Source organism: Xiphophorus maculatus, chromosome 3 (genome assembly GCF_002775205.1).
Source record: "Xiphophorus maculatus strain JP 163 A chromosome 3, X_maculatus-5.0-male, whole genome shotgun sequence".
Lineage (NCBI taxonomy): Eukaryota > Metazoa > Chordata > Actinopteri > Cyprinodontiformes > Poeciliidae > Xiphophorus > Xiphophorus maculatus.
Genome location: NC_036445.1, coordinates 22,892,029 through 22,907,195, shown reverse-complemented (window position 1 = coordinate 22,907,195; position 15,167 = coordinate 22,892,029). Strand labels below are relative to the sequence as shown.

The window sequence follows — 15,167 nt, the reverse complement described above, 5'->3', positions numbered from 1 at the left end:
TCACAATGTTACAAACACTCAGGAGCCATATTTGATTTGAGATCAAAGTTTGTGAGAAAAGTTAAAGTCCTGTAAAATATCTGTCCATACTTGGTAAGTTTTGGATTTATTGACATGGTCCTTATCTTTCAAAAAAGTCTACAACCACTAGTGTAGATTGAATACTCTGCATTTTTTTTACAATTTAGAAATAAAATCAATTAAGGTAAATCCACTATAGATGTATCTTAAGTGAAAAAATTGCTTTTCTAGTCCAGGCGTAGTTGTGTTATGTGTCGAAATGATAAGATGTAGGTACTTCCTGTTTCAGTGACTTGAGTATTTCTAGTCAATGTACAGTAAATTTCACCGTCTCATTTGTCTGACCAAAGTTTTGCAAATTCAGACAAGTGTCTTGTGCTTTTCAATCATAATATGTGGTTTTGGTAGTTGTCTGGGATCTTACAGGTTCCCATGTTTTTTTGTGGGTTTGTTGCCTAGATTTTGTGTTTGTACTGCTTTCTAGTTTCTCAGAACACTTTGTTCAAGTTCTGCAAGTCATTTCATTGTAGCTAAGTCATTTATCTGCCTACGCTGATATTCAGTGAAAGAACCACATCCAGTCTGGTGAGTGCTCTTGTCAAGTCATGTTTTGTGTTTCTCCTTTTAGCTTGGATTCCCTGTCTGTGCAGCTGTTTCTGGGGGCGGGGGGAGAAAAAAAACTCTTTCCAAATTGGTGTTAGGTGCCTGGTCTGCCTGCAGGCTTTCAGGCTTTCAGGCTTTGCAAAGCAGATTTGATTACAGAATGAATGAAGATAATTGCTGCGATAAACATTAAGTAATGTGTAACATGTCCCAAACCCAGCACGGGAATCCAGAAAGTTGAATTGCTACAATTTGAAGAATAGGGTATCAGAATTTACATTTAACAATTAAACATTAGAATGAATGAATGACTTTATTGCTAATGTACAGAGAAACAGTACAATAAAATCAAAAGCATCTTTCCTATAAGGTCCAATAAATAAAAGTAAAAGATATATCACAAACAACACTATGTACATGTGTATGTCTGAAAACCAGAAAAACACCAATTTATTAGTAGCCATGTAAAATGTGATCAAGAAAGAAAATGTTAAAACCAAGTCATTTAGTTTTCTGAGACTTTTCAGTGAACACCACCCAGTCAGACTGGTTTTGATAGGCCACTCATCCTCTTATGAAATGAGTCCCACTACTGTGGTGTCATTTGTAAACTTCATTATTTGATTTCCTGGAAATACTGGAGAGTGTATAATGAGAAGAGGAGGGGAGAAAGTGATGCACAGTGAGTTGACAGGGGGAAACACCCCAGTATGTATGTATGTTGATTTTTTTTATCTAATATTTAACAAATCTGTCTTCTCCTCACTGGCTTCATCCTGTCTAAAAAGAGACAAGTATCGGTTCAGTCAATCTGAATCACATTTCTCCTTCAGCAGACAGTGCATGTAGAATATTTTTAGCAGCCAAATGTGAGACCTGAAACCTGCTGGTTGAAGTGAACCGGAAAGGCTGCACTTTTAAAATTTAATTTCCACAATCAGAAGAAATAGAAGAAGCATCGTGGATGCAGATTACAGACATCTATTGAAGCTGTGGAGCTGTTTCTTTCAAAGTGGGGCTGATGTGTGTTCATTCTAGCTCTTCTTTCTTAATGGAGCTCATACGGGCAAATTCATGCTGAAATAGTAAGCGTAAATCACCTTGAATTATTATCTTGATTTTTGGGATATTTTTTTTTCTTGACTCATATTTGTTGTTATTTCTGGAAGGTACTTTTAGACAATAATACGGCAAGTCCAAGCATTAATGTCTCTTCAGGATACAAGCGTTGATGTTTCTTTTGTTCCTCAATTTAATGTTTGTGATTTCATTTTTTTCCCCTTCCTCCTGACACAGGCTTAGGTTGAAGAGGCATCTAAGTAGAGGGCATGTTGGCTGGCACAGGTCTTTAGAGTCCTGAGGGAGATGCCATCCGGGCCTGCAGCCGTACTCTGATGGAACCTCTCCAGCTGTCTCCTGGCCTGGTCTGTGGTCATGAGATGCTTGCAGGAGCAATATCCACTAAAACATTGACCAAGCAGTCATAAATGCAAAAGAATATATTTATATATTGCGACAGACTGCCAACCTGTCCAGGGTGTACCCTGCCTCTTACATAACTGTGTTTACTGGTGGTATTACTTGAGCAAAGTATTTATATATAACTGTGCAAAAATCATAATTGTGCTTTTTTTTCTCCTGTGAATGCCAGCTTTGCCTTTTTTATCACCTGTGTAAGTTGACCATAAAGCATTCATCAAGTCAGACTGCCACACTGTTTGAGACTGTTTCAGGTAAAAAGAATTTATTTTGTTTACACCGCATCTCTGTTTCTTTGTTCCAAAGACCACATATCAAGCAACATGTGGTATTTTCACTCGGATGCCAGGTGGGAGAAGCCCATTTTATTGCTGTGAAATTGCAAAAGAAAAGCCTTTCAGAATATTAACTAAACCCTGTTTTTTAAGTCATTTCTTTCCCATTCCATTACCCGAGAACAAAGCTAAAGGCTTAATGGAGGGACATTGTTGTGATGATGTGCTGAAGGCAGAGCGTTGGAAAGAGCAGGAGCTTCTTAAAGAGACAGAGGCCCAATTTCAAGGCGTTAAATGCAAGGTCAAATTTCTTTTGAGTCACATTTGATAAATACTGCATTTTTATAACAACTGAAGGCAACAGAGACTGTGTTATTTAATGGCACTATTTGCTTGGAAAATACGTACATAATACTGCCCCTTCAAAAATCAGTGCTAGTTCATTATTTTAGACATTTACCTTTAATTTACATTAGTTGAAGCAATTGTTTATAGCTCATGTATATACATTTCTGCTTGTTTATTTGTTAGTTTGCTTGTATTTATAAACCTTAAGTACACATATCTTTATCCATCCTTCCATTTTCTTACACCCTTGTCGGGAGGTGCTGGTGCCTATCTCCAACTGACGTTCCGGGCGAGAGGCGGGGTTCACCCTGGACAGGTCGCCAGTCTGTCACAGGGTAACAGTCATGTTTTTGGACTGTGAGAGGAAGCCTGAGTACCCGGAGAGAACCCACACATTCACAGGGAGAACATTCAAACTCCGTGCAGAAAGACCCTGGGCCGGGAATCGAATCTTCTTGCTGCAAGGCAACAGTGCTACCAACTGCGCCACTGTGCAGCCTCACATATCTTTATATTAGATTAAATGATAATAGCTTTACACTTTAATTTCTAATATACTTAGTTGTGCTTACCTCTAATTGATCACAAACTGCATTAGCGAGAAATGCAATTGCATAAATGCATCCTATTTGTGCATTAATGCATAATGGGAAAATGCATAACGGGAAAGAAACAAATTAATTTCAGACTATTTAATAAATGAATTTCAGATAAATAATAAATGAAAAAGAATGACTGAATCACAACTGTTATTATTTAATTTGAAGCTGGAGCTATAAAATTGATAAGTCTGACTGAAAAAAACACTAATCCATTTTAAAATGCCAGAACAGGTGCAATACAAGTTTAGGACCTTGCAAATCTGTAAGGAGAAGGGAGGTGTTGAGGGGTGCTGTTGTTACTGTTACTGATGTTAGGTTTTTTTAAGTCTGTTGAATTCTGGGTATCTTGTTTTCTGTATCAGATCAAACAGCAAACAATAAATTACATATATAAATCTACATCACAGGGTTCATGGTTTGTAACTTAAAATTCTGCATGCGAAATACTGCTCAGACAACTACACTGGACACATACATGCACGATTCATAATGGGCTCCTTCAGTTGTTAAACTGGCAGAATATGATCTCTCATGTCTAATGTGCTGTTTATTGTGTGGGCTGGTGCACTTTAAACCCATCTTTTTACCAACCCCCACCCCCCATCTTAGTCTGTCTTCTGTCTTTTGTACATTTCAGAAGACCGTCTTCCTCCCAAGAAGTGAAATTACAGAAGAATCTCCACCAGCAAGATGTAATAAAATCCTATTCATCTTGCACGCTAAAACTGCCATACACTTACCAGGAAACTCTCATCCTAACAGAATTATCTATTAAGTATTAGAGTGAACTGCAGCCAGTGTACAGCTCAGCACGAACCATTAAATGCTGGCCATGTAATGCGATCTCTGAGGTTCAAGTATAGTTGTGACTTAGGATTCAGTTATGTGCTGATGACCACCAGATTGCAATATTTTCCCATCTGATGCCTCCCAAGTGAAAAGCGTGTCCTGGATGAGCTTTCAGCAAATAAGCTCAAACAACAAGTGACTGAAACTTGCCCTGTGAGAGAGGTAAGTATTCAGGCTGAGTTTGTTCCTCAGAAACAGGAAGGGCACCGGGAGGTTCTTCTTTGTTGTTGCTCTGAGACATGCCACCTAAGTTACATTCTGAAAACATGTCATGCATTTTCAACATCAAAGTCCTACTTTGCAGTCGGAAGTGAATGCAAGATATCTATGTGTCTAGATGTAAAGGAAAGAACCAATTAAAAATTGTTCCACCATTGTCTCTTTGTCTCTTCCACAAACAAAATATTTTTTTAGATTGCCAAGATGTTATTTGACAAACATAAGGTGATAGTTTTTTTTATTTAGTTTTTTTAAACTTTTTTATAGGTAGGCCTTGGAACCCTTCAAAACCGCTTTCGCCAAGTTGCTTCCTGATTGCTGAATCATAAACTCTGGGGCGTAAGGCCTGTAATGCATTAGATATTGTTCTGGTTTCTTCTGGGATCCCCTGTATGGTCAGTGGTGTGTTTATGGACTAATTTTGGTTGGCTTTTCTTCTAAAGGTTGACCACTGTTCCATGTATTTTTTCCATTTGTAGATAATGTCTCTTAGTGTGGTTTACCTTATACATGACTTTGTAACCTTTTAAAGACTAATAGATGTGAAATACAGTTTCTTGTCTGTTGCTTTTTCTTTGTAGCTACTTTCTGTGTCTCAGGCATGTTCTATTTAAAAATGTTTTAAGGGAACATAATTCCCTTAAAATTATGTTTTAAGGGTTAGGGTTAGGGTCAAGGCAGGGAATGGCTAATGAAACTGAACTCCTGTAATGTCCAGGTCAGTTTGAGCATTAGGGAAATATAACTTGAAAACCAAATTTTAAAGAAAGGTAAATGTTCACATGTTTCAGTTTTAGCCTGTTTTCAAAGCCTGCAAATTATTTGTATCAAATCCATGGATAGTAAATTTCATGTAATTTATGGCGCCTCCTTGTGGCAAAGCTGTAAAGTGCAGCTTTAATGTTTATTAAGCCTGCACACAGACACACATACCTCCAAAGAAATAAGATGCTTAATAATTTTTAAATGTTGTACAATATTTCTAATACAGATTAAAGAATAAGTTTAGCATTTTTTGCCTATTTTCATAACTTCACAGAGAACAGAAATACTTACGACACCTTTTACTCAAGCCTATTGTCAATTTACGAGTCACTTAAGATATCTTATCCTCTATTACAAGATAATGCATTAAGAAGAAACTAGCAATTTTTGTTTACCTTTCACCTCTATTTCTTCTTGTTTAATTTACTGCTCATTCTACCAGTATGTATTGCAAAACTTAATATCTTCTAGAAATACCAAAGTTAAAAACCAAGCTCTTTTGCACAGTAAGCAAACCAACAGAAAAACAACATGAACAGGTCAGTGAAATCCATAAAAAGTAAACATGGTGTTTCTTGGTAATAAAAAAAGGAGAATGTCAAACCTACATATTGTAGTGCCTCCAGTGCATTGTTTTGTGTGTGTTTTGTCCAGCTCATCAAAAAATATTGAGTAAAAGTCATCTTTTATTCATGCTGGTTACATGAGTCAAGTGCATAATTATAAGTGCTTGACCTCTGTAATAATTTTATGTCCCTGTAGTCTCACCATGATGGTAAGCATTTAGTCTTAGCATAGACTAAACCCGCCAAGAGCATTTCTCTCTTTTTGTACAATCTTTATAAACTCTAAAGAAGATGTTACCCATATCCATCCTGTCTGGCTATGATTACTTATGCATTATATTATGAGATAAATAAATTAACAGGGCAGTAATGTGGAGCAGTAATCAGGGTCTAAGCATTATTGTCTATCAGTGAATCCCCATCTGTATTTATAGAAGGCTAGTCTTCAGCTGCAGGGATTAGGATCTTCAGAGGAGGCTGATTGGTGCAGCACGTTAGTTGGAGAGAAAGTGTGCACTCCGCCTGCCATCTTTAATCAAACAAGCTTCGGCAGGAGAACAGAAGGACTTCATAAAGTTATATCTGTAAAATAATATAAAAAAACAACAACATTTGACTAAATCCCTGGATGATTAAAGGGGAAAAAAAATCATTGATATTACCTAAATCAGTACTTTTATGGTTCTGTTTGAGCTATAAACAACTTATTTATGAAATATTTCAGTAGCTACTACAGCTCCACTTTGAGGCACTATTACATTTCTGTCTTTGGGAGTCAAACAAGTCAAGAAAACATAAATATCTGACAGATTACAGCAGACTTCATTAAAAAAAATTATAACAATGCATGGAGCACACAAAGAAAAGAAAACACTCCTGCATCAAAGTCGGCAGCTCACAGAGAGGTGTTGATTACACGCCATAGATTCATTTATTTTTTTCTCAGACAAATGCAAGACATCAATGCTTTAATTACATTTGTTCATTGCAACAGTTCATATTCATATTTCTTGATCCTGAAATTTAAACATAGGCTTTACAATGAAAGACTGTAAGAAAAAAAAATATACAGGCTTCCAAGAGCAAGTCCCATTGAAGACAGCAACAGGCATGACTGCTTAATTAAAGGGAAACAATGGATTTTATTTATTTATAGTCAAAGATGTCGTATCACAGTGGGTTTCAAAAATCCAAAGTAGACCTATTTCTTTAAGCACAAATTCACATCATATGTACGCAGTAAGCACATTTGCTTAAAATTGTTTTCTTTTATCTAAACTTACTTGCGGTATTATTTCTGAATGAGTACAAAAATAACCTATGATTACAATTTCCAATAAAATGAAAAAAATATATATTATTAGTACTTTGCATTTGTAAATTAGGAAACATTCGTTCTTCCTTTTCTTATTTAAAAGAATATAACTATCCAGTGCTCCTATGCTACAGATTGCAAACACCCACTGTGGATAAGACAAATAATAAAGAAAATTAAAAACGATTACCTCATCTGTGCCAGTGTAACTAAAACACCAGTGTCTTTACAAAATAGATATTGAATGCACTTATATATGGATTTACCCAAATTAGCAAAACTGGAGTTTTTGAACCTGACATTTTATATCTTTAATTTCACTAACATTCAGATACAGTACATTGAGAAGCTGGTTCTAGATGAAGCAGCAGACATACGCTGTCTAAAGAATTTGTTTTACCATTGATGCATTTGCTATAAAGCTAAGCTGCAGTTCAATCAGCCCTAAATATTTGACAACCAGAAAACACAGAACGGGCACAGAAAAGCCAGCAGAGCGGTAAGTGCACAAGTTGAGAACAGTTACAAAATCACCAAACAGTCACAAACACAAGCTTAGACAACGCATGAAAAAATTGCAGATGCAAAATGTAATATCTACTCTTCTCCCTTTGTATTTGTTTAGGACTTTTTGCACAGCATGGATTAAGTCATTCTTACATCACACATGTATATTCAAGACTGTCCAGCAAAAATAATGACAAATACTTCTCAGACTTACCAACTGGCTGCAGACAGAAACTTTACTGACAGCTAAAAAAAAAAAACTCCACAAATAAACTACAAGGGCATTTTATATCTGCAAACTTCACAAACCTTTTGCCTAAACTTTGGTTGTCATTTCAGCGTCAGAGTGGAATGATGCTTCCTAAAGTTATGGTCAATGTGGCTGCTCCTGCAGAAGCTCAAAAGCTAGCTGTGTGATGTGGCGCCATGCTTGCTGGATGTGGCGCGACTCAGTCCTGCGTGCACAGATGGCGAAGCGCAGGACAAAGCGCCCGGAGAGCTGGCAGGGCACCAGGTGGAGCTCTCTGCTCTTCGTGATCTTTTTCAGTAAGTTCTGGTTCAGCTCATTGGAGCCCTGAGAAAAGGGACAGCATGATGTTGAGATTCCCAATTGCCAAACTTTTCAGAAAGAGTAGAGGTTTGTTACATCAAAAAAATGGACTAAAATAGGTCTTAAAGAACAAGAATCAGGTTACTTGGAAAACTGAATTTGACATTGTTACGCCCCCAAGATCTAGGGGTTCAGGGGCGGTAACAGACATTTTCAAAGTCCCTACCCTAATCCATGGACAGGGAATGTATTACACCTAAATTTAGAGGAACCTCTTCCAATTCTATGTTGAAAAGAGGACAAATATTACAGGAATGAACAGATTAAGAGAAAATATATGGGGCTGGTGTTATAAGTTATTACCTTAAGTCTGAAGCAGACCAGTCCGAGAACAACTTCAGCACAGATCTCAAACCTCTTGTCTGCTCTTACCAGGCTCTCAAACTCTTTTGCCAGCGCCACTTGCTGTGAACAGAAGACACCAACATGCCCTAAAGTTCAACATAAAATGTACTCAGGAATGCACAGTGCAAGTAAACAAATATGCAACTTCATTTGATGATTTTTTTTCTCAAAACATCAAGATGGAGCTTTTAATAATTAAAGGGTCTGAGATATAACTATGCAAAAATATTACTGGGTCAAGAAAGACATTTGTCTGAGAAGACAATCTCATATTATTCGTCAAATATGTGTTTTCTAATTGAACATGAGATTCAGTAAGAAAACCAACTAATGAAACTGAAGAAGTAACATTTCTGAAATAAAATGTTAACTTTTTGATGAACTTGCTGTTTGCTTGATTGCTTATTTTTGTTGGGGTTGTTCTGTCTATTGCTGTGGGGAAGCAGCATAACGAACTAAACATTTGAAAAATAAGTTCATAAAATTCCACATTCTGATGCACTGTTTGGATATTATGTCCCTTTAGTTGTTAAGTTAATATATTATTGTGTCTCAAAAAACATGAGAAAACTGAACTAAAAGGTGCAAGTTGCTTCATTTTCCTCACTAGATGGCAGTGTTGTGTCGTGTAACAAAAAGCAATCTTTTAAACAACTCATCTGGCAGTATTGTAAGAACTGCATGTAATCATCAATAGTTTGACATCTGATGAAACAAGCTAGTGCTGTAATGATTTACATCAACAAGAGGTGAGTTCTTGGAGGCATAACATCCAAGCCATGTAATAGCTTTTATCAGATTTTGCTTTCAGCAAATAGGATTTCCAGACGGGTTGCGAGTGATCAGCCATGCTGCTGCATAATTTATCCACTTAAGATCAGAGAGGCCCTTGAGATGCTGGTGAAAGTGAGCATCAGTCTAGTCATGATAATAAAGTCAGGACACTCCTTCACTTTTCCTGCCTTTTCTTGTTGTGTGAAAATACACACTGAACACGAGCAACGACAATTTATCATTTTATTTATTTGTTTACAAACGGTTTAGTAGATAATTAACCGTAGTAACCTTATTTCCTGTCTTAACTTATTGTATGTTCATTAAATATTTATTTTAAAACATGAGAGTGACTAGTTAGTGTTTGAAGCTTGAATTCTACACATGTAGTTTTTGCACCTTATAACTCTCCCTCAGTCCATCATCCATCAGTAAACAGAGATCTATTGCTTACATCCTGGTAACCGGCTTCTCAGGTTACCTCCAGTTGTTCTCAGCTTATGTCATCATTTCTCAACAAGAGAGAAATTTTGTGGACAAAAAGAGAAGCTACTCAAAATAAAGTGGCCACAATCTTGTGCCTTATTTAGCTGCAGTAAATCTTCTCAGAAGCTGCCACTTTATCTAAAATGTAGAATAAACATGAAACAGGCTCATTTGATTGACGGAGCAGACCTGAGGGAGGAGGTGGAGGAGGAAAAGGAACGCAGAGAGCCAGGCATTCAGCCGTGAAGGATTTGAAGGAAAAAACGAGCAGCAATGCGGTCAGAGATGGGAGGAAATGTTGCTACAAAGAAGAAGATATCAGTCAAATGTGTTCTATGTCTGGCAAGATGGATTATGGTTACACTGATGAAGATAGAGTCAGGCAGGGGGGCAGAAGAGGGACATTACTGACAAAGAGGATTTCGAGGGGTTAGATGTGCAAAGCAAAGATGGAAATGGCATTTACCATAAAGCTCAATTTTAGGGATGGGGAAAAGAGAAGAATGTCAAATAAATAGAGGAAGACGGCAAAGTCAGTCAGCTCAAAAACCGGACTTTTTGTTTAAACGTAAATAATATTTTCAGTGTGTTCATGATTGGCCTGTCTTGTATTTCTCTGTGTTGGCTCAGTAATGGATTGTAAAAAAATTTTTTTAAAATTAACTTCTCTCACTCCCAGTCATTGATGGGACAGATTCCAAGACCCCCTAATCCTACACCATGATAGTTATTAAGACAGTGTGGAAAACGGATGGACGTTATTTGCACCATCATGATGAAAAATTATAGATTTATTTTAAAATTATTAACAAATACTACTATAAAAGCCTATACCTGCAAAAATGGAATTTAATCAGAATTGGAAAAACATCCGTGCCAAACATTGTCATTAATCGACCAACAAAGAAGACCTTAATTTAGAAAAGAATGAAAAGAAAATGAATTTCAAAGAACATTACACATAATACTGTGAAAAGTGTGGGGTTGCTATTCTTCAGCAGGACAGGGAAACTGGTCAGGATTTATTTCTATTAGTAAAAAAAAAACAAATTAACTGGAAGCTATGTATAATTTTCCTTCCAATTCACAACTGTGATCCACTTTGGGTTGATCTGTCATATATCCCAATGACGCCAAGACACAGCAGGGGGGCAATATTTCAGATGAATCAACTCATAAAAAGGCAAAGATACATTTGTAAGCATAACACCCATTCACTCAGCTGGTTGCCTACCTTTCGTATGTGAGCTTGCAGGCCTTTCAGCCCGTACATTCGAAACACAAACCACAACTTCAGAGAGCGAAATCTTCTTCCGAGTGGAATCTGCCAGTGCTGGAGTTTGGAAACAAAAAAGTGGTCAAATCCACAACATTTGTGTTACTGCAGATATTCTGGTCTTTCATAATGATGGTTTCTCTTACTCTGTAATCTGTGACCAGACCTGTTGAAAGAAAAGATAATAATGCTGATCATCAAATGTTGGTGAGACGATAATTTTGTATTCACACATGAGGCGGTCAGAATAACATACTAATCTCTTTGAGGTGATGTTCTTAGTTCACCCGACAGTATATTTTTTTTTCATAGACATGAATTAATTCAGTGAAACACCAACACATTTTAGTTTCGGAATCGTTTTGCTGATAAAGTTTCAGGCTTATTTTTTAACTGGCCAGGTGTTGTTCCTCTCCAATGTGCCCACCTTCTCTATCTTACTGATCAGAGCCTTGTCACTCCACAACGCCTTCAGGTAGCTGGTCTCTGCAGAATGGGGCTAGCTTGTGCTAATAACCACTAATTAGATTGAAGAGTCCGGCTTTTGTAAGGTGCCTCGATGTGGAGGGTGGCAGCTGCCTCTACCTTTCAAACTAATTATAGTGCAAATCTGAGCCCATCTGCAGACGGAGACAGTGCACACCCCCACACAAAGCACGTATAACAGACATGTTGACAGAGACAGGGGTTATATCATCAAAGCTGGGTAGAGTTTAAATGCTTTTAAAAGTAATCCAGTAATGTTAATTTAACTGACATGAATGCCTCTTGAAAATAAAATTTAGTAAAGGTGAAAACAACAACTTTGTGTTTTTCTAGCACTAAATTGCTCAAACAAAACATCAATGTTTGCAATTGTAAATAGATTAAAATTCAAAATACTTTTATGGGGCTCAACTGCTCTGCATATTAAAGCTGAAAGTGACTGAAAAATGATTCAGACTCTACCTGACTCTTGGTTTTCATGCTTCAGGTAGAGAGGCTCCATTTTAAAAGCTCCAATGATGTCTGCCCTCTTCTTCACCCTGTTGATAATCAGATTAACATTTGTACTTCAGTAAATTCACCCAATATATTTTTGACCATTATATCCTGAAATTCATAAACTATGAACTGTGTTTATGAATGGTTACTATAAGTACTACTTGGCTTGGGTTCAGCGTATGTCTCGAACAATATTACTTCTGTACATTGATTAGCATAAACCAAGTGAATAAAACTCAATACAAGTGCTTTTGGAGCATTAATTTAAATTAACACTAATTGATACAGAAGTTTTTTCCTTATATTTTGACAATAAATCATCCTAAAATGTTCCTGTTTCAGATCATCAAACATTACTAAGGCATAACACTCAGTGAGAGGATAAATGTGTTCATATAAATTCAGAAATATAAAAAAAACCTACTGTCTGAGGATTTTTTTTATCTTTTCAGAAACTACTCATCAAACAAACGTTTTACAATTTGACTTTCTATTTCTGGTCTTTTTACAGTTATATTTTGAGTGTTTTTACAATTGGGATAAAACCTGTTTTGTTTTTTTTTCTTATTACTTATCCACATGCACATTCAGTAATGTCTACACTGCCAAAATGTTTATTTATTTTGTTGTCAGACTGAGGAAAATTTTTATTTAAAAACCTCTTCAAACAAATTGTAGAGCAAATCTGAAGTTATTTAAAAAGCCATTTTTATCCTGTAGAGCAAGCACTATTTAGTACATGCTGACAGATGGGCCAGGTGGAAGGCAGGGTTCTATTTTTACAGTGCAAATGATAAAGGTGTAGATGGATATCAGTTCTCATTGTAGCTTCATGGATCCATGAGTGAAAGCAAAGACAAACTTGAAGCTATTGTGACAAGTATGAACACTGACTTTCAAATAATGGGCTACTTTCTTGGAAAAATATTTATATCATTGATATATGTAAACTATTATTTAAATTGCATGATAAAAGAAAAGCTTTCAGAAAGCTAAGCAAACAGAGTTTTGGACCCTTACCACATTGCAGAACAGTCAAAGTTGACTAAAAGCCATTTGTGTGGATTGAAGTTGAAAGAGTCTGCATACTTCAAAATAAAGACAAAATTATTTATTGTGCAACGTCATTCCTTGATTCACATGAATAGAATCGTACAGACGTATTTACACCCCTTGAACTTTAACAATATTTAACATGTAAACCTCAAATTTATGTATTTTACTTGGATTTATTGTGGTTGACAAACACAAGGTAGTCCACAACAAGGAATAATATACAACTCTTAAAATGTTTTACTAGTAATAATCATAAAAGAGTGGGATAAATTTGTATTTAATTTCTTTTACTTGCAAAACAAAACCAAACCAAACCCAGTGTAACTATCCCTAGAAGTTAAAAAATAAAGTCCTCCTAGTTATTCCTAGTTCCTTGAAGGCATCAATGGTTTGCTAAAGAACCATTGAAAAAACCGCATCATGCAGATCCAGGAAGTCACTAAACAGATCAGGGATGAAGGGGTGTGCTAATTTAAACAAGATAATCCCAACTGTGAAATATAGTGGTGAAAGCATCTTGCTGTAGAGATGCTTTATTTCTGAAAGAACATGAAAAAACATGAAATCTGGTTAAAGTTTTGTATTTTGTATTGGTCTTATCATATAAAGTCCCAATAAAACATACTGAAGTTTGAAGCTGAAATGCAAATAAATATATTTTGTACCAAAACAAATAAATATCATCGTGATTTGGTGTAAGTTTGAATAATTAATTGTGAAAATCACTTTTTTTTTTTAATATATAACCTCATGATCCATCTCAGTGGTTGCAGAGGAAATCTAGTCATCAACATTAATGTCTAGACTAAAGGGGACCCAACTTATTTGCAATGCAAAAGAGGAGCATCCAGTCGGCAGCTTGAATGGAGCATTAGATATCATTCCTTCCTCGCTTAGAGATGAGTTATTCCCAATCTGCTCCCATCTTTTTGTTACCTATCTTTTGTAATATCCTTTCCTCTACCTCCACAAATGCAATAACACAACACAGAGACAATGTGATTCAGAGTCCTGGCTGACAGTTGCCATGCTGACTGACTCAAAATGGTTGCCTCCTTATCCATCACTCATATCCTAGCAACCAGACAGTCAGGGAGGTGTCGTTCTGATGCAAAAAGGACCAGGATTCTACCTCATGTTCCAACCCAACACTGCAATACTGTTTTATGCTCTCAGCTCTGAGATGACAAAAAAAATATAGACTTTGACAACAAATATTGCAAAATGGAAAAGACAGGAAAATTACAGAAAAGGACATTAAAACTTAAAGTGCATTTGCTTTCTACGAGTCAAAGAAAAGATCAAACTGTTGGCGCTTTTAGCATCAAGACAGCCTTCTCCTATCTCTTTACCACCGCTCTTTGAACTGGTGTGTCTAATAAACGGTGATATATAAAGGTCCAACTCTGCCTCAGGAAATTACTTTGCCCTTATCTCTGTGTCTCTGCACAGCATCGGGGAGCAACAGCTGCTTGGGTAGAATCAAAAGGCACATTAATGCTCCTGCGTCTTATGCCGATGGTTCGGCCCGTTGCTCTGCTTTGCATGCGTCCTCCTTGACATTAGGCCATCCTTGACGTTATGCCCTTTTCAAGGACCATAAAGTCAGTGTTTTGTCGCAATGATCCAATAACAGATAATTCTTAGGCAACTGAACAGAAAGTGTTTTTCCTTGTTAGTCGGAGACAGGCTGTGCCTATGAAAGTGGATGAGTATTGCTACTTGTAATAATACAACGAGTAATATTGTAATAATAATTGTATTATTACAAGGGCCATTTTGTTTGAATATTTAATTTTATTGTATTTTGCCAAGGAGGTTTATTGGTGCAACTTGATTATATTAAGTTTTGCAAAACTGACAATTCAGCAGTGGGCTATGTAGTTCCCTGCATTCATACCACTTGTACGTTTGATTTAGTCAGATTATGACCAAAAATCTTGTTACATTTCAATAGGATTTCTCCTTAGAGAAAAGGAGAAAATGAGGCACAATTGTGACGGGCAAGGAAAACGATTCATGGTTTTTGGTGCATCTGCTCATACAGGTGTTTTATACTATGTCTCTAACAATTCTACACAGCCACA

The 15,167-nt window shown here is 36.5% G+C and overlaps 1 protein-coding gene across 3 annotated transcripts in view; it reads right to left on the bottom strand.

The window, feature by feature from the left end:
• Window positions 1-6,886: 6,886 nt before the first annotated feature.
• ddc (dopa decarboxylase) overlaps window positions 6,887-15,167 on the bottom strand; it is a 29,920-nt gene continuing 21,639 nt past the window's right edge. For 2 of the 3 annotated variants that reach the window (XM_005811010.2, XM_023331255.1), the window contains 6 exons: window positions 13,045-13,112; window positions 11,989-12,065; window positions 11,187-11,206; window positions 10,999-11,097; window positions 8,463-8,564; window positions 6,887-8,123 (listed from right to left, as the gene is read on the bottom strand). In XM_005811010.2, the coding sequence (XP_005811067.1) occupies window positions 7,923-8,123; window positions 8,463-8,564; window positions 10,999-11,097; window positions 11,187-11,206; window positions 11,989-12,065; window positions 13,045-13,112 (567 nt within the window). In that variant the 3' untranslated portion in view covers window positions 6,887-7,922. The other variant, XM_023331254.1, reaches the window with a different exon arrangement.